Below are 20,433 nucleotides of genomic sequence, written 5' to 3' on the forward strand. Positions count from 1 at the left end.
ATATACCTCTCTTTATACCTCTGTAATGTCTTGTGATGTCCCATTATCACACTGAAGAGAATTTCCATCATATTCTGGATCACCATCATTAAACTAAACAGGATAGATTCTGAACTTTTTTTGGAACTCAGCTAGTTTCTTTGAAGTATGTTTGGCCATCAGAATTGAATTGATTATGCTTTGAGGGGCTATCCTAGAGAACATGTATCACAATCCCAAGTAGCAGACACAGCAAGCAGTACATGATGTCACAACAACAACCTTGCTCTCAATGTCAGTACGTCCAAGGAATTGATTGTGGACTTCCTGAAGGAGAAGTTGAAGGAATACACACCAGTATTCCTCCACACATCAAGGGGTCAGAAATGGAACAAATGAGAAGTTTTAAGTTCCTGGGTGTCAACATCTCTAATATCTTGTCTTGGGCCCAACATATTGATGCAATTATGAAAAAGGTATGACAGCAGCTATATTTCATTAGTTTGAGGAGATTTGGTCTGTCACCAAAGAGTCCAGCAAATTTCTACAGTGTATCTTGGAGATCATTCAAACTAGTTGCATCACCATCTGGTATGGAAGGGCCATGCACACGATTGGTAGAAACTGCAGAGGGTTGCAACCTCAGTCAGCTCCATCATGGGCATTAGATTCCCCAGCATCGAGGACATCCTCAAAAAGTGGTGCCTCAAAGAGGCATCATTAAACACTCACTTCACCCAAGACATGCTCTTTCCATATTACTACCAGCAAAGAAGAGGTATAGGAGCCTGAAGACACACACTTAGTGTTTAGGAGCAATTTCTTTCCCTCACCATCAGATTTCTGAATGGACAATGAACCGAGGAACACTACCTCACTATTTTTGCTCTCTTTTTGCATTCTCTTTTTTTTCTTATTGTAATGATAGCATTTTTATGCATTGCATTGTACTTCTACCACAAAACAACAAATTTCACAACATATGCTAGTAATATTAAACCTGATTCTGATTCTGATTTTGAAGCTAAGCAATTTGACATTCAAGAGATCGAATTAATCTTGGCTGTTCTGTCACAAGAGTTCATGAAATAGCAATCTTCAGTTGAACATCTAACAAAAGCTCCATTCTCATTCACAGTACCGCATAGAGTAAGTGTAAAAGAGAAGGCTGGTTGTGCTTTTAATCTTTATTAGCCAAAGTGTTACTTGTATGATTCACGTTGATCGCCTTGTGAGGTCCACTATCATAGTAATCATATTTGTAAATCTGATTCACTCTTATTTTCAGAAAAGGCTATTTGTCTATCCAGTGCACACTGCTATGAATCTTAGCATGATACAAGCTGCAACAGTTAAGTTGGGCAATTCAATACTGCTCGATTGATATTTGGAAACTTATGCTTCAGATCTTCAAGGATACACTATCTTCCCACTTCCTGAAGAGCCATCAGGGATGTACGGTAATTGCCTTCCTCAATAACAGCACCTAAATCCTGTGGCTAATGTAGCAAAGAGCCTTCTCTGTAACCCCCGTGAAAAGGAAGAAATTCAAATGAAATAGCAGATAACTACAGTGGCCCGAAATCTCTCAATGTGCTTCGTACTTACCATGTTACTTTGAAGTGCATTGATTATTGTTGGATAGATGAAGTGCTAAAAACAACCAATTAATATCCTGGCTTGCTCAAATAGGGAATATATGAGGGGTGATTGATAAGTTCGTGGCCTAAGGTAGAAGGAGTCAATTTTAGAAAACCCAGCACATTTATTTTTCAACACAGTCCCTCCTGCAGTTACACACTTAGTCCAGCGGTCATGGAGCATACGGATCTTTGACCTCCAGAAAGTGTTCACAGCAGGGGTGATTGATAAGTTCATGGCCTAAGGTAGAAGGAGATGAGTTATACAGCTCTTGTTACATGCACGTGCAGGTCAACCCTTTGAGTGATTATGCAAAAAGTTTGAAGTTAATAACTCATCTCCTTCTACCTTAGGCCACAAACATATCAATCACCCCAATGAGTTATTAACTTATAACTTTCTGCATAATCACTCACAGTTGAACTGCATGTGCATGTAACGAGAGCTGTATAACTCATCTCCTTCTGCCTTAGGCCACGAACTTATCAACTACCCCTACTGTGGACACTTTCTGGTGGTCTAAGATCGGTATGCTGCAGTGTGCTGGTCTGTTCATGCCTCCGCATGGCCATGTGCAAACTGAGAATGAGCTGGAGAACTTCGTATCTGCCCTTGCTGGGACAAGCAGCAAGAGCAAGACCAGAATGTAATAACCTTCAACTTTACACCAGCCAAGTCCAGGATGTGCTCTGCAATTCAATTGATTAGAAGCAAATGTGAATGTGATTTTGTATTTTTAACATTTTAATTAATTTCTATCTTATAAGTGTACTTTGTAACTTTTTTTATTATTTAAAAGTACTTTAAGTATCACTTTTAGGCAGTCTTCTCTATATTTGAATGTCACTTGAGGCCATGGTGCAACCTGTATATCACTATGAAACAGTCACATCAGTGAGGACGATGGTTGGTTGAATCATGGTGAGCGTCAGGGAGTGAACACTGGCAGTGTCACATAGAGTAAGTGGAGGTGCTGGAGTAGTGCTGGCAGTGAGCAAAACCCATCCCATTATATTTCTTTTGAATAGAGTGAGATAAGCAACAATGATTATGTGGCTGAAAGCAAGTCTGTTGCAAATGGTCTGTAGAATTGTCATTCACTTATATTGCTAGGAGTTCTGAAGGAACACAAGCAATAGAAATTACAAGGAATACTGGTGAGATTATAATAATCAAAAATAGCTGAGTGATCAAATGATCATATACATAAGCTCAGAGACATTGCACATGCGTGGAATACTTGAAAATCAGGAAGAGAAACAGTTTAGCACTAAAGTTTTCAGAGTCTGAAGGACTGCAAAGGAGAGAGGAATTTAAGCAGAATGAGAAATCTAAAGATAGAAATGAATTGTAATTGTGATGAATTGGGACGGAATAGCAGAACTTAAAAGAATACATAAAATAGATTGACACTAATAAAAGTAGTAGCACCACACCCACTGTCTCTACCCCAGTCCTGACATTACACATTTTCAGGTGACCTTTTTGACCAACATCTGCAGAAAATTATTGGAATATTAATGGGACCGATTTTTAGTTATCATTATTTTTTAGTTATAATTAATTTATGTTGATTCAAATGAATGGAAAGAGGGATGGTCATGTACAAGGTTAGCCAATGTCTGAATGGTTCAGGTGTTGTACTGTGTGCTTTTCAACACCTTATTCAAATATACCATTTAGTCACTAATAATGAAACCTTATCATGATGTATAAACTTCTGAAAGTAACATAATTGGAGGAAATAAATAGGTTAATTTAAATGGTACTTTATTGCTTTAGAATTGATTTATTGAGGTTTAGAAGTAAAATTTTGTTTCTAGTAGTGATCTCTGGTTTATGGGTACATGAGAGAAAACAATGCTTCAAAACTGAATTTTCTGCTTCATTGCTTGTTTAAATGGATAAAGCCTGAAAACCTGGAGATTTGATCAATCTAAGTTCAGCTGACCATTGCACATTTGAATGTAAGGTGTATTTATTTTACAAAACACTCTCTGAGCATTATTTGACTTAGTATATCGGCTTTCCAGGATGTATAGTGTACCAGTTGGTAGGATAAATTGTTGAGGCATGTGTGTATGTGATACTGGTGATAAAATGAGAATGGAGAAAATAAGAAAAATAATATAGAATGATTAAATCTTAGCAAGCTATTGGTTTTAAAAATCTGAAGTTTATTGGTGGAGGTGAAGGCAGATGTCAATACATAATATTTCGATGTTTGAGATCTCGGGAATGAATGAGTCAGAGTTGATGTAATTAGTTTTGATTTCAGCACAGTGTGAATATAGGATGTGAAAGTAGGTAGAGGATTATGCATTTAGAGCCAAGCTGAAATGCCAGAGAAATGTTCAGTGCCACATTGACCACAGTGGTATCAATCAACAGAGACAGGCAGAAAGGTTACGGCAAAGAGAGGAAGCTTGCAGGCAAAAGAGAGACTGTCCATCAAATGACAAATTTCGCTTTGTATCCTGTCAGGATTACAAGAGAACATTACAGAGCTTAATGAAGGTTCAGACTTTATAGGGGAATAATGAAGGGAAAAAATTGTATGGCAAGGAAGCAGAAGCCAAGCATCTTGGATGCATCTGTTGTGATGAACAAACTGTGGTACTATTTTTGTCCAGAGCAGATAGATATTGAGACCAGATGAATTTTTGGATCAAGATTCAGGGTGAGGCTATCAAAGGTGAGATGCAGTACTTGTAGGTCAGACTGATCAAAACAGATTTGATTTAGGAAAGGAATCTCTGGGGAATTGAAGGAAAGCAGGTTTATTCATTCTGTACTGAAAGACACACAGGAAACAACAGCATGGGTCAGCCAGTAGGTAGGTTATTAAAGACTCTCAACTTCTCAGGATGTGCAGTTTTAACGGAGGAGCATCAGCAAAATATTTGATTGGAATGGTTAATGAGTGGACCAGATCATTGATGTGAAGAAGAACAAGAGTTAGATTTAACAGAACTTCTGAGAGCTTCTGAGTTAACAAGTAAGAAAAGACCCATCAAATATAACACAACTAGTGATTTAAAAAGAAAGCACACTGTTGTGAATTGTAACTTAACTCAGAGTCCATATATAGTTGTAGCATTCATAAAATGTATGCTACTGCATCTTGTTGTTAAGGCTTGGAGTTGTCCTAGGTTTAGTCAGGAGATTCATCAAGATGAAGTAGGTCGCTCTGAGAATTTTCCCTATGTAGATGTATAGTAGAGAAAGGGACACACATAGACAATCATGATCCATTTACTCCCACAACTTCAGAATATAATGAAAGCAAATATCAACATTTGTAACTTCAGAAAAGACTAATATGAGGGAAGTAATGTTTAGAAGAGGGTCTACCTATACATATGGAAAGAATGCACACATTTTCAAATAGAAAAAGTGAATTTGAGGCTGAGAAGTTGAAAGATAGCTCAGGACAAGAAATATCAGGATTGAAGAGCAGAGGAATAGTCAAATCTGCTAGAAAGAAGATTTGGTTACATATTGAAATAAAGATTGAAACTTTTAATGTGATAATACAAATATTTCAATATTATATGGTCAATATTGCTAAAATGTTGCCCATGGCTATTAAAAGTGATCAAAGTGAGATCTTCAAATGTCTGTTTTGTCAAACTAAATGCATAATTTAAAGATTCAGCTCATTTCCATGCTGGCACAGCGGCGACTGCATTCTTCATATGTAAGTGATCACTGTTCCATTAATTCACTTATGCCACAAAAAAGAATAGTCTTCCTATGTAACAACAGTGACTTGTGGTCAACTAATTGTATCACTTCAGTGTCATGTCTTATCTCGTTCTATTATTTCCAGTAGTCATTTCTATTTGATTAGTAGAAAGTGGATAAAATATAGCTGCATTAGAGATGGGACTATATTTGTGATTCTCATCTTATAGTACTGTAATTAACCATATACAGGGTTAATCCAAAAATATCTATTAGAGATGAAAGCTCCTATAAATTAGTTGTCATATTACATTGAGAACACCAGATTAGAGGTGAATTTATAACAATCCCTCCCGAGAACATTTAACAAGTCATCTTTAATTATTTTTGGAATGGGAAGGCATTCTTCGTCTATTTCATTCATCTTTGCTAATTTGAACAATAAATGGAAGCACCTTTTCTTAACTGACTGGGAGGCTTCTTTCATGCTCCTCATATACTTGAGGGAAAATGTGAAGATAAAATGGACTGAGGTCTGAGAAATGTATTCAGCATTCTTTGCACTAGGAACATAGATGAAGGCTATTTCCGTGAATTGATGGCCTGCTGTGAATGTATTTAAAAAAATAAGGGATGCTTCTAGTAGGTTCTCAGGGGAAAGAGATAAAATACAACAGTCTTCCTGAAAGGTCAAATGCATTTCAGTAAAGGATATTAGATTATTTCCTTGATAGGTATTTTAAGATTGACAATTTACCGCTTGAAATTAAACATCTCTAACATGTGTTTGATTGCCTTTCTTGCTGGCTGCCTATCACTTCACATCACCTTATCTGTTTTTTCCCCTCTTTTCTAGTGGAATTTGATGACTGTGCTGGGAATCAAGAGATTCAGTATGAAAGTAGTAACCCTGACTTCAAAGTGGAGAAAGATGGCACCCTGAATGCAGCTCGATCAATGCAGGTCCCCACAAAACAAGTGATGTTCATCGTGACTGCACGCAAAGTTAGGACTCAAGCAAAGTGGGAAGCAGTGATCAAACTACTTGTGAAAGCAGGGGAAGACTCTGTTCACAATGTAAAAAAGGTATTCATTTTATCCATTCTGAAGACTATTCGAAGAACCTGATCAAATATTTGAAAATGAGAGAATGTAAATTGATTTTGATAGAGTGTGTTGAATAACATCTTAAGTAATATCTGAGACTTTTAAAATGCAAATTGCTGCCAGTTGGGTTTCTGCTGCTGGTGCACTCTAATTGTATCCCCTGATTACATTGAAGCCTGTATTGAATGATCAGATTTTGAACCGGTGTGGTGAAGGTGCCTGCTTGCTGATGTTACATAGGGATCACCAGGAGTTTGGCCCATTGTGATGAAGAATGTCAATATGTTCATGTCCAGATGGATTGTGGCTTGGCGATAAAGGGAACTTGTATCTTTAAAGTTCCCATTCAAGTACTGCCCCTGCTCTTTTTACAGTCAGGGGTTGGGGGTTAATAAAATTATATGACTAAGTTGTTTCATTTGCAATATTGTTTGCCAGTCTGGCAGCAAGCATGTTGCGCTTGTGAAGAGGAAATGAAGGTTAAGGTGGTGCCAATTAAACTGGCCTGTTTATCTTGGATTCTGTTGAGCTGCATCCCACCCAGTAGAATGAGGCATGTTCTAATGCCCTTTTGGCTTATGCTTTGCAGACACAGGAAATACTTTAAAGAGTCAAAATGTGAATTGTTTACCACAGATTACTGAGTATCTGACAGCTCTTATCATCACAGACTTTGCTAGGCCTGGTCAGTTAAGTTTCTGGTTGCTGGTGAACCCTTCTCCAATTGTGTGTTGTTACCAGGCGCTTTGATGACACATACATATTATTCCCAGCTCTCAGTGCTCCAAGTTTAATAAATGATTCAAAATAATATCCATTAATTAATTTACCTTTCCCCCGTGCTCTTAAAAGGAACACTAAGCAAAATCTTTCTTGAAATTTTAACTTCTGATTCCATTGTTGTAATTCACTTTTCTAGAATTTTATTGATCAGCTAAATATTGTGTGTGGTTTGAAATTATTATATTAAGTCAAGGACTTTCAGAAATTATGCCATATATGGGCTGGGCTAAGAACGTTGGATCATTTTGGAATATTGACCCTAGGTTGACTTTCATTTAATATACAACCCGAAATCCTTACACTTTGCAGACATCCAGGAAAAAAATAAAACAATCCAAAGACTGATTGAGAGAAAAAGTTGGAACCCCAAAGCACCCGTCCCCTTCCCACGCACAAGTAGCAGCAAAAACATCAACACCACCTCCCCCCCCCCCCCCACTTGCTGCAGCAAAAGCATCACCGCTCCCCCACCACCCCTCTGTGCAAGCAATAGGAAAGCCACCAGAGACCATGATCTGGAGTCCATCGAAAATTGCTGTCCATCCCCAACACCTCGACATCTCAAACAGGCTCTCTCCCTCACTAGCTGGAGAGAGAGAGAGGGCTATCACTCCTGTCCCAGTGATATTTAGGCTCTAGCTACCAGTGTATGGCAGCTTGGGATGGTTTTGATATGAGGATTCCACTTTCTGTTCATTGGCACCACCCTATTTGTCCAGCTATCTTTTGTTCCATTTGTTTACTGCTTGTGTGTGTGTGTGGGCGGGGCTCTAACTTTCTCTGTCATTCATTCTTTGGGGATTTTTTTCTACTTCCTGGATGTCTGCACAGAGTAAGGGTTTCAGATTGTATACTGTATACATTCTCTGATATTAGATGGAACCATTGAAACGCTGATATTTTGTTCCAGTTATTTACAGATCCCACACAGTTAATTGAAGCTGAGCTATAGCATTAGTTTTCATTGCACCATGTGCATTCTTCATTTGAAAACATGAAGCAGTTGAGAACTACGTAGGTTGTGTGTCTTCCAAAGGTATATTCTATTTGTTGTGACTGTGATCGAAGTCACTGGAGAGATGCTGAAGCTGGTTTTATTCATTCATCACAACAAGCAGGCATCATTCTGGAGACACTCTTGTTAGAGGCTCGCAAACCCAAAGGGACATCTCATTTTGGTACCCTTTAGATCAAAGGCAACAGCAGCTGATTCAATACAATTTCAATAGTTACAATGTTATTTTTTATTTCAATATTTTGGGTTGTCAATGCTTCTTTGAATTACATACCTACAGTGACAGGCTCTTCTTACTGGTTAAACATCTTTGTCACAAATTAATACACACAAATAGTCCAAAAGCTTCTGGGGGCAGAAATCCCAGACACCCAGAATTGATGTTGTCAGGGCTATCTCTGAGTACACAAATATCATAATTACATAAAACTATTGATAGTCTGTGTTTGATGTGTTAAGTGACAACATCTGTCTGTTCTGTCAGCTTGAACTCTGTCACAGTGGTGCAAATGACATAGCCCATGTTGCCTGGTTTGATGCAGGCCAATTAACACAATCCCATTGTTTCAACATTGGGCTCTTGCATATGCAGTTTCTTAGTCTGTGGAGTTTTTAATTTCAATGGGCTGTTTGCAGTTTACAAAAATAAATGAAGGTTAATTGCAAGCTTCCTGAATTATTAACATTTGCACTAAGAACTGAAGCCTGGTTCTTGTCTGAATTAACATCTGCAATATTCACATAAATCAAGAATACTCACTAACATACCCTCTTCTTGGCCCCTGGACAGAAATCTGTCCCAGGAAGGTCAAATTTTAAAGAGTTTCTGATTAAGTGGGCAGGGAAAATGCCCTTCACTTCAGATCCTTTCACAATTACTAACCTATGTGTATCTACATCTATACCACCTATCATCCCTAATTGGTTATCTACAATTTTGTGCAGAGACGGCACTAAAATGTTCCAGAAATTTGATTACATTGCCTTACGTTACTTTTAATCTGAAATAGTTAAAACTATCAGTAGAGTCTGTCAATAGTTACTTTGTGGGCGGGTCACAGTAAGGTAACTTTGTTTTAGGTTCACAGGCAACAGTTCATATCCCATGTCATGACAGAAGATTTATCAAAATGATTTAAAAAATCAGTCTTTTAGAACCATATCCAGGAAGGTTTAGGTGATCATTATTCAAATAGCAACAAGGACCCTACCCCGGTAGCACTTCTTCCCAGATTGTCCTTTCAATCTCTGACCTACCATTGAAAGGGGCCATCTTATTTGTGCCCACTTCCCATTCTGCTGGGGTGGCAGCCTTCCACTGCTGTGTGTGGTTTCCTCTCTTTCTTGGTGTGCCTTGCCGTCAAGGTTGTGGAAACTGATGTCTCTGCCTTCGCATCTATTTTTCCCCAATATCTTTTCTGATCTATACAACTAACCATCTTCCTCCAAGACATTTAACATTTCAAAAAAACTTGGACAGGTACATGGATGAGAGGTATATGGAAGGATATGGGCCAGGTGCAGGTCAGTGGGACTAGGCAGAAAAATGGTTTGGCACAGCCAAGAAGGGCCAAAAGGCCTGTTTCTGTGCTGTAATTTTCTATGGTTCTATGGTTCTAAGAACCAGCCTTCATTAAAAAGTATATTTACTGTAATTCCCCAGTTCATAGTTTCACTGTTATGCTGTATGTATTTAATTTAGCAGTTCTGTAAGAGCAGCCTGTTGTGTTTTCAGCCTGTTTGGGTTATTGTTGAAGTTAAGAGATGAGGAGGAATATGTACCATCCAATTAGAATGGTCAAATTAAGGGAAGGTTTCTCTGGTGAGAGACACTAAAGTGGGGCTTGGGCCTTTTGTTTGAGAGGAGATGAAGAGGGAAGACACAGAAGAGAAGAGGATATAGGATTCGGCCCGGAGCAGGACCCTGTATCAACAAAACCAGGGGTTTCATTACCATTAACTTTAAACTTTATTCAGAGATCGATGACATCCTTTCTCTATGCACCCCCCCCACCCGTCTTCTGCATTTGTGTATCCATTCTCTTTCATCTGTGTGTCTACTCCCATTACGTGTGGTCAGAGGTGACACATGAAGCTGGTATTCATCACTAAGATTTCTGTATGACAGTGTTACTGGTGGACTTGAGCCCTTCTTCTGACTGTGTCAATGATAATAAAACAAGTTATATAGTTTAACCTGCATCCAGTGTTTCCATTGGCTGCCTCGCCAGGTCTGTACACAAACACAGATGTCATTTGTCAGAAGCACCAACTGTGGTCCTAGCCAGCTGGGAGTGACCCCGGCCTTTTCAGCCAGCTCCCTTACCATGACTTGGTCACCTGGCTGTGGGAGGTCAATCTTCTCTCCCTCAGCCTCTCTCTGATGAGCAATAGTTTGCGGCTGATTTGCTCTGATTGCAGTGGTCCTTCCCATCTCCATTTAGTCTTACTAAGTTGGCTCCAGTAGTTTCTTCCTCCACACTTGCAATTTCTGTTGACTCATGTTCATTTTCTCTCTTTGCCCCGTGACCTGTCCACTTATTCCCTTTTGTTTCTTACTCTGTCTTTTCTGGTGAGTCTTTAATTGCTGCTACCTCTGCAAGCAGCTGGGATACTTCTAACAGCTCTTCATTGTGCTTTTCATGACATGATTCCTGATCATTTTCTGACATGATTCATGATCATTTTACTGTATTCTACCCCTGTTTGGGACTGCTCTCTTTCTGTGAGCCGTAAGTTTGCTCTCTCTATCTTGTCCACGTTGTTTCTCTCTCCACTGAGTCTATGAGAGCACCTATCTTATTCAGAGTATCTATCCACAGCATAGCACCTTGTTGTTTGGGCACACACAAAAATCCACAGGATGCTGCTCTCCCTTAATCTCTGAACTAGAGGCTCACTTCTTTCTGCCCTCATTGTTTTACCCCCTGCACTGTTGATGTAAATTGCTTCTCCATTTGTGGTCAAGGGTAGATCAATTATCGATACTAATGACTCTATGTCCACTAATACTTTACATTGCTGGCCCCGTAATAAACCCTTTGTGTTCAAGCATGGGTTACCAGTACTCACAATGGAAGCTGTTTCATCCAGGCCTGACCTGGATGCTGTACCTCACTAGCTCGATAATCTGCTCAGTGGTCAAATCAGACAGAGAATGTGCTGTTGTGGTTTTTGCCTGCTTTGGTGAATGACTCTCACATCTTCCTCCTTCTTTAGGACCCTGCTTCCAACTATGGCCCGATAGGTCACAGCTGTAGCAAGTTATCTCCCTTACCATTCTATATTAAGTCTGACAGTTCCTTGTTAGGTGTCCTGATTGCTGGCATACAAGGCAAATTCTCTGCATCTTCATAAAAGCTATGTCCACTAGAGCCTCTTTCCAATGTTTCTTTCCCCTCCTCTGTATTATCATGGCTGATAGTGTCAATAGCAGTAGGTCAAGCCCACTGCTATCCCCAAATCTAAAACGTCCTGGTGGGCTGAGCTCAGGCCTTCCTTCAACACTTTTAGGAAGGCTGGATCATCCCTCACTGGGTTGTCCCAACCCTGAGTACTCCTCATATGCTCACTGTTAATGCTCTGCAGGTTCATGATCCATGGCAGTTCATCAGCTCTGTGAACCACTAACATTATTGTCACTGCCTCACTTCCCCCTTGAAGAACCAATATCTCTCTTCATTTGTGGCATTCCCAGTAGTTGCCCGTGTACCGTTCCATACTCCCTGGGCCATACAATCCCACATATTCCTCAGGCATTTAATTTTAACCAACAGATGTATATCTTTGGGGTGCATCTGGTGAATCTCAATCATCTCTTTGAGCTTGTGGCAGAATTCTGAACTCCCACAAGCAACTTGAATGTTCTGCTTCTTCCTGAGGGAAAAGACCTTATGGATGGTGGTTATCATGATTCTCGACCTGAATTGATTGACCTCAATGGAGGTATATATATCCCAACAGATATATCTGAGTATAAACTCTCCTTCAAATATCTCCACACTAATTCCCAAACTTAAGGATGAATAACAAGTAAACAGTACATACTTAAACCAGAGAGTATGTACTTTGTAATCTTCCATTTATGTGCTGTTGTACTCATGATGCCTATTAGAGTCCTTTCCATATAAAGGTCTGTTACCTTAAAGTTTCAAACATATTCTAAAACACACAAACACACTCACAAACAAGTAGATTACTATACAGTTCCACTAAACCAGTATAAATGCACCCTTCTGATGTCCTGAATGATCGGTGTCCACCTTTTGCACCTGGTGGCCCTGTTTACCAAGCTACGCCAATGCAAAAGGGGCTTATAGTTTGTCCCTTATCCAAATACACATGCACACATGAACCACATTTAAATATCTACCAGGTCAGCTCTCCCCCATATTCGTTGATACTTCCTGATCTTGTGGTCATTGACCTGAACAGATCTGAGCATGGGTACCACCTTAGACATCTTAAGTCACTGGCCACCAGTGGGTCAGAAACATATCCCAGATGAGCCCCCAAATGTTGTGACTGTGATCAAGGTCACTGGAGAGACACTGAAGCTGGTGATACAGAGGAATTTATTATTGATCATAAGCAAGCACCATTCCAGAGACACTCTTGGTAGAGGCCCCCAAACCCTAAGGTATATCACATTTTTATACCCTTAAGATCAATACTAACAATAGCTAAGACAATACAATTTCAATGGCTACAATGAGTTTCTTTCCTTCAATATTTTGGGCTGGCAATGCATCCTTTGAATTATATATCTACAGTGACAGATCCCTCTGAATATTTAAACAGCTTTGACACAAAGTAATTAAGATAAGAAGTCTAAAAGCTTCTGAGAGCAGAAATCCCAGACACCCAAAATTAATATTGTCAGGACTGTTTCTGAGTATACAAATATCATAAGTACACAAAATCAATTGATTGCCTATACCTGTAGCCATGTGACCATCCATCTGGTCTGCCAGCTTGGACTCAGTCGCAATAGTGCAAATACATCAGCCCAGGTTGCCTGGTTTGATGCAAGCCAATTAACACAACATTTAAAAAAAAATTTGGCTCTTGCATTTGCAATCTCTTAGTCTGTGGAGCACTCTGTACTTTTACCTTCAATTTACAGCTTGCAATGTACAAAAAAACTGAAGGCTAATTGCAAGCTTCCTGAAATTACTAACATTTATACTAAGAAATAAAGCCTAGTTCTTGTTTGAATTACTGTCTGCTGTATTCACATAACTCCAGAATACTCCTTTATACAGCTTATCAATATTTATCTATTTGTTGTGAAATTTGTTTGTAAAATTATTATTCCATTTAAAATGTCATCTAGTTGCATGGAAATTGCAAGAATCTAACTCCAGAAGCAGAAGGATCTCTTTATTCTAGTCAAATTGGAACCATTCATCCATGCTAAAGCCATTTGAATGATTGCAGAATTTTCACAAGGTCTGTGCTGACAGAAGCATATGTCAACCTTTGATGGAATTGCCAGAAGGATTTGGTTATTAAAAACATATCTGCCTTCAGGGCAACTATCTTTGAGAAGGGACTCAGGGCAAGAAAGTACTATGATGTCCTATCATTCTTAACACGCCACTGCATGCACTATAAGAACCAATAGATTGACATGTATGTTGATTGGCTGTTTACTTCTGTTAAAGAAACCAAAACAAAAGCAAAAATTTTGAAAAAGTTGAAATTCATATTTTAGTCAAATAAAAGGCTAAAAATTGTTAACAATGATCTGAACTTCCTTTGCAGTTACACATTTTCTGTTCCTCTTCATTGTTTATATATTGAATAGTTTTACAATGTCAAAGGGCTCCACTCTTAAAAGGACAAATGTAGGAATAGTTTTGAAAATTGAAGAACAAGATATGCTAGAAATCTGAAATATAAAAAAAGCCAGAAAATGCTGATAGGGTAGAGTAGGTCAAGCAGCACCTGTTGAAAGACTTGAGTGAATAGTTGAGGTCAGAGACCTTTCATCAGGACTGGAAAAGCTAGGAAACGTGTTCGAGGAAAGGGTTACATTGATCTGAGAGTAGTTTAAAAGACAGCACAATATCGTGGATGGAAGGGCCTGTAATGTGCTGTTATATTCCAGGAAATCCAGAAGACTGTTCTATGTTGCTCTAATGTTGTAGAGAAGGTAATAGGGGAATGAATAGAAAAAAGAAATTACCTCTGATTGAGTGACCCAGAGTTGCCATGGTGACAAGCTACTGATGGAATCATCTAGTTGGTAGATTATTACTCAATATTCTTTACAACACTGGAGGTTATCCAGACTGTTAACGCCAATGGTGCCACTCAGAACAAACACATAAGTCCCAACATCCAAGGCCATTATTTCCCTTCTGCATGTGCAGCAAATAGTTTCTCCTGGCACCCACTACACCAGCTATATAATGCACCCACCAAATAAATAAGAACAATAAAAGGGAGGGTAACAAAGGAATGTAAAAATTATGAAATGTAGAACTTCAGGAAATGCTCTGCAAATCAAACCATATCAGTGGAGAGAGAAAAACTGACTCAGTGTTACAGATGGATGACCTAGTGTAGAATTGGCCGGTTTTTGATATAAATGTGTTACACTGTGGGACAGGCGGCATCTAGAAAGGAATGAACCATTGAGATATCAGGTCAAGTCCCATCATCAGGACCAGCCCAGATGAAGAATCTTGATCCAAAAACTGTTCCATTTCCCTCTTTAGATGATGTCTGTCCTACTAACTTCCTCTTTTGTTTTGGTATTGCACCAGACTCCAGCATCTGCAGTCTCTCATGTCTTCAAAGTGTTTTAACCTTACGTTAAACTTGATACTGAGTCTTAAAAAATATAGACAGATATCTTAAGAAGATAGAAAGTGAGGTACTGTTCCTCAAGCTTATCTTGCACTTTGTAATAACATTGAAGGAAGCCACAGATGTTGATTTTTCTTTATGCACTTGCAGTTCTAGTTGATTTGGAGACGTGTTTTATGTTTTTCCAATTTAGTTAGGGAAAATAGCTTAGATTAATACAGTGCAATTAAACAGAGCTTCTTTAAAAGCTGACAGCACTGCTGATGTATAATTTATGATTATTAACCAATGAGCAGTAGTGCTGAATAAAGTAATTACCAGACTCAGAAGACTATGGCACTTCTGGATACAAAACCAAATTCTGTTATCACATTTTCCAAAGGATCACAATTGGGTGGGAATAGACTGGAGAGTAAGATCCTGACCATGACTTGTAAATAAGTTGTGTTCTTCCTTGTTCAGTTTACTGGGTCACATAATTAATGTGGTGTTTTGACCACAATATGAGTAAATAATATATTTACAAGATATACAGAATCAGTGAGTTTTGGAAAAGGCTGTGCTTTTTAGTGCAGATTTATTGTCAAAATCCAATGTCATGATTACAGATGTGTAAATGTTCCAATAGTCAAGCTGATTTTATGGGATAATCTCATACACATGTGTTGGTTAAATTGGACAGGAGCTAATAAATTGAATCGAACTATTGGACTAGAATATTTTGATTGGTTTACACATGTGAATTTGCATTGAGTTAAGCTGATGATCAGGGCCACCTGAACAATTGATTCCTGAAAGTCAAAGTTGAAGAGTTTTCTATTTTATTTTATGAACAGAGTCAGAAGAAAAATGTCCTTCCTGAGTCTTCACAACAGCTGGATAATACACTGTTTCCATGGCGCCAACCACAAATCTCCAATGGGCTAAGACGACAAAAGAGGGACTGGGTCATTCCTCCAATAAATGTGCCAGAAAATTCTCGAGGTCCTTTTCCTGTCCAGCTGGTTCGAGTAAGTAACGTCAAAGAATTAGTGTTTCCATTATGCACCTTGTAACAATACATGTTCCTTTGTCATTGGAAAGAGGCAATTTCTAAGCATAATGCTGTAAAGTCAAATTTTAGAGAAATAATTGCAACCAAATTGAGTTAAGGATTCCTTCTTATTTTGTATTTTGTCTGATGTGCCCTACCTGGATACATTACAAGTGTCAATGGTGCAGCATGATAACATTTTCTAGCAAACAAGTCTTTCTAGTTACCTGAAATATAAATCCAGTTAATCCATTCAGCATCTTTTAGTCTTTGCTGCTATTAATCAGCCAATATTAACTATAAGCTTCAAAAAGGAAAATCAATATTAAATACTTGAGCTTGCTTATGATTTTTTGCTGTTTAGGTATATACCTATGTTAGTTTAATCCGAGAAGGATCACTGACCAACAGTTATGATCTATTTGTGCCTTTCAAATGGAAAAAAATAGACAGAGTTGACAGTCTTTTCCACAGAATTAATTTTGTTACGTACCCGTGGGTATCTTGTATTTGTCACGTGACAGTGGTGTTGAAGCTATACTGGGCTTAAGGTAATGGTCTTGCAATGGTGGAGTGACATCATTTTCCCGCCAGTAGAGGTCATGTGACAGTTTTTTTTTACAGGGTATAAAAGGAGGACCCCTCCCTGTGAGGAGGGGCAGTTCGTGGCTGGATTTGCCATTTTGACTCCATGCCACTGCGTGGGCCAATATTATGACACAGTTTGGTTGAAAGGTGGAGTTTTATCTAATGCCTAAAGTTTAGAAGGTCATTGCCGGCAGTTTCTTTATAATACTGCCAGTTAAAAATCAGTGGAGAGTGAAGATCGGAGTTCAGGAGCTAAAAGTTCGAGGAAAGTCAATTTCGATGGTGAAACAGGTTTGACCTTGTTTGATCCTCATTCAGAAGGAACTTGTTGACTGTCCCCATGTTAATCCCTGCGAATAATAGCGGAAAGGGTTGGATACAGTTTTGTAAAGGAAAGGTCAGTGCCTTTAAGCTGTTTCATTTTCATCTTCGTAAATTCTCCGGGAAAAGTATAGTTCGACTGGGAACCGCAGCAACACGACGTGAAAGAGAATTTAAATCGTCTAAAAAGTCTCTCCTTTAATGGACTGTAAGCATTTTGAACTTTTGCAGTACTACTTTGAAGAACTGTTTTTGCAACATCACTTTAAGAACTGTTTTCGCTTTATTCCTTTAAGAACTATTTAAGCTGCCGCACAGCAGCTGATTTCCGGTTGCGTTAGTCGTTTGTTACTTTTTGGGGGTTTGTTTTTCAGTGTTTAATAAATGTTTTATTTGTTATAAAAACCCTTCCTCACTTATATATTTGTTGTTGCTGAATCCGTAACAATTTGTATTCTTTAATTCAAGTTAATGAAGTGAAATTGCAGGAAATGAAATAAATTTGTTTGATGTTTTCATTTTGCTTTCAGTCAAAATGACTATCTTTAAGAGATTCAATACCTTATAGACAGCACTTTCATCTTAATACAGCAAAATCTCATTTTCCAAGTTATCCTGGAATGGAGCCGTTTTAAGGCTAGGTTTGTGCTCATGAGAGACAGAGTTGTCTTGGTTCCCTACCTGTTCAGAAGCATGTATCTGTTTTACCTAATCTGAATACTCACCAGAATAATTAAATTCAGCCGAACACACAATAGCATAGGGTGGAAGGGATTAAAAATAAGAGACCTCGTGCACACAATATTTGAGACATATTTTGGTTTTGCTTCTTTCTGGGTGCTGGAATTATTTCACCAGTCCTGCTAAGTGTAGGCAGTTTTTTTAAATTATTGAGAGAAATTATTGTGTCACAAGTTTATGCCCTCAATACTGGGAAAGAAGCCAGTTGAAAGCAGTAATATTGGTCAATTTACTTGTCTTTGAGCCGAATTTCATTGGTTGTGGACAACAATTCCAAAAGGTCTCACTGACATTTGGCTATTCAAATTGATGTATAGTAAGTCCTGGGCTTGTATGCCTTCTGAATGTGTCAGTCTTGATGGAATTCATTATGCTGGGGAAATCATCAGTTAGATGGAATGCCAGATCTGGAATTCCACTGAGTTCATCTTACATTCTAGGCCAAATATTTTATTTGTAATTATTTTGGTTTTAGGCCATGCAGGAGCCAAGGCATTTCTGCTCCACTTTGTGCACACCATTCCATATACCCTAACTTTATTAATTAGCCCCCAGAATGTTAATTCTTTGTGTTCTAATTTATAGATTTTTACATAGTTTGAGCTTTGCTACCCACAGTATTTGGTTTGCTCTAACATCCCATGCAGGACATTCCACTTGGGAACTGTGTATCTGTTGCTTAACTTGACTGTCACTTGAAAATGCTCAGCCATCTTGTTTGGAGCTGCCTCTAATGTCCCTGCATTTTGTTGCACCTTTACCAATTGCTTGAAAGCCAGTCCTTTTGTTGTCATTACTACTTCTACAGCTTCTGTGTGCTGCAGCGCATCTGAGGCCAACTTTGACATTTATTTCTGCATACAAAGTAGTTTTTGTGGTATGTAATGAACACGTGGAAAATTGTTCTTCATGTAAGCTGCAATGTGCACTGTATCCTTTCAGTCTTCTAAATTTCCTGGAGTCATTGTACTGCAAAAATGACCAGATATAGGTTGTGAACTGCCCACAACAAATTGACTGCTTATCTTTAACCTTGTACTGGATTGCGTATTTTCATTGTAAAATTTGGCAGCAGTTTTATTGAAGTACAGATGCAGGATTTAACATATTATTCAGGTGGTTATGGCCTGAAACCTATAGAAAAAGAAAAAAGTCAATGACTTCCAGAAATAGAACTACCAATGCATAGCAGATCGATTGACTCTTCAAAGAGATGACAGGTTAACCTTTTGGGTGTGATTTTATTCCCTCTGAGCTGGCAATCACTTTAGAGAAGGACCTTTCAGTGGACAGAAGAGTAGGGGTGTTTGACCTGCTGAACATTTAGCACTACTTGTCTCCTCTTTGGATTGTGGAAGGATAAATAAAATATCAGTAAAATAAAGGGATGATGAAGATAAGTAGTGAAAAAATGAACAGGTGAGGAAAAGGCAGAGAGGAAAGAAACGGAGAACACAGGAAATTTGAGCAGTGATGAAGATGAAGAATTTGACAAAATGCATAAAATATCTAGTGTTATTTTGGTTGAGATTTTATTTGCGCAAACGAGTTTTCACCCTGGCTTCTCTAGCCCCATTTCCTGTCATATGCTGGGGTCATCTTCAGTGCCACCTGCTTGATTACACCCAAAAAACAATTATGTTGGTAACCCTAGCCTATGGTGATAATTTGGCTCTTTCAGTATCACTTCTAACCTTGATTCTAGAATAATTTATACAATCACAAGCACAGTCTCCTTTTAGTGTTTAGGTACACCAATTAGAGAGAGAGAGAAAAAAGCTAATTTTTCTTCACCTCCCACTATTTTCATTCCCTTCAAAACAAATTCTGAAGAGCTTCCCCTGCAACAAAGAAGGCAGTAAAGATATTTTTCACGTACTTGTCTTTGGGCATTCACTGGAAAATTTCTGTGGAAGATAGAAATTGAAAATGTGTTCGGATTATTGTGTAGTACATCCTGATTACCTAAAGTTGCTGATATCAATCAGAAGATTAAATAGACGGAGTAATTTCTTTATTGACTTGTGAAGGTACTTTATTCAGCCCCACTCACAACAGTATAAGTGAAACGTGGTCTCATGGGAAACTCTTGCTCAGTGAACTGTACAGCATTTTCTCATTTAATTCCACTACTCTCGAGAATCCTGCAATAAACCTCTGTCATCTGTTCCCTAGCTGAGGAATTCAAAAGGGAATTTGATTGACTGCTGATTGAGTAAGGTTTGTAGGGTTATAGATTATGTTATGACAAAGATTTTTGAAATGTTCTGAAATTGTGGCTGTATAAAAAAGCACACTACATAAACTCATTCGGTGTTGTCCAACATGCATTCCCTAAAGTCTTGGCAATCCAGAACCGCCATGTAAAATAACTTCTCATGGCGCGAGGTGACTTTGCTTTATGTAATGGTATCAGAGTAAAATTGTCGCGGTCCTGACCATTAATTTCCCATATTCTGCTAATTCCCTTTGATGGCAGCACACCTGATTCTCATCTAAACCTGCAGCATAAGTATCCCGGCTTTGCATCCACTCATCGCCAGATTGTTGTTTTAGCCAGTGTGGTAATTCACGTTCCTGGCCGCTTAGGATTGTGTATTCTAAGTTTTACTTCAGAACCGAGGTTTACCTGTGTAACTCTGTCTCTGCGTGTTAAGGTAAATACTGCCTGCTGTTTGTCTCCTATTCAGCTCCAGCCACGCTCACGCCCTCGTCTACATCC

The 20,433-nt window shown here is 38.6% G+C and overlaps 1 protein-coding gene across 2 annotated transcripts in view; it reads left to right on the forward strand.

The window, feature by feature from the left end:
• Nucleotides 1-20,433, forward strand: part of LOC140736017 (cadherin-4-like) — a 693,508-nt gene that overhangs the window by 418,427 nt on the left and 254,648 nt on the right. For both annotated transcript variants that reach the window (XM_073061696.1, XM_073061697.1), the window contains 2 exons: nt 6,164-6,393; nt 15,865-16,038. In XM_073061696.1, the coding sequence (XP_072917797.1) occupies nt 6,164-6,393; nt 15,865-16,038 (404 nt within the window). The remainder of the gene's footprint in view (nt 1-6,163; nt 6,394-15,864; nt 16,039-20,433) is intronic.

Source organism: Hemitrygon akajei, chromosome 11 (genome assembly GCF_048418815.1).
Source record: "Hemitrygon akajei chromosome 11, sHemAka1.3, whole genome shotgun sequence".
Classification (NCBI taxonomy): domain Eukaryota; kingdom Metazoa; phylum Chordata; class Chondrichthyes; order Myliobatiformes; family Dasyatidae; genus Hemitrygon; species Hemitrygon akajei.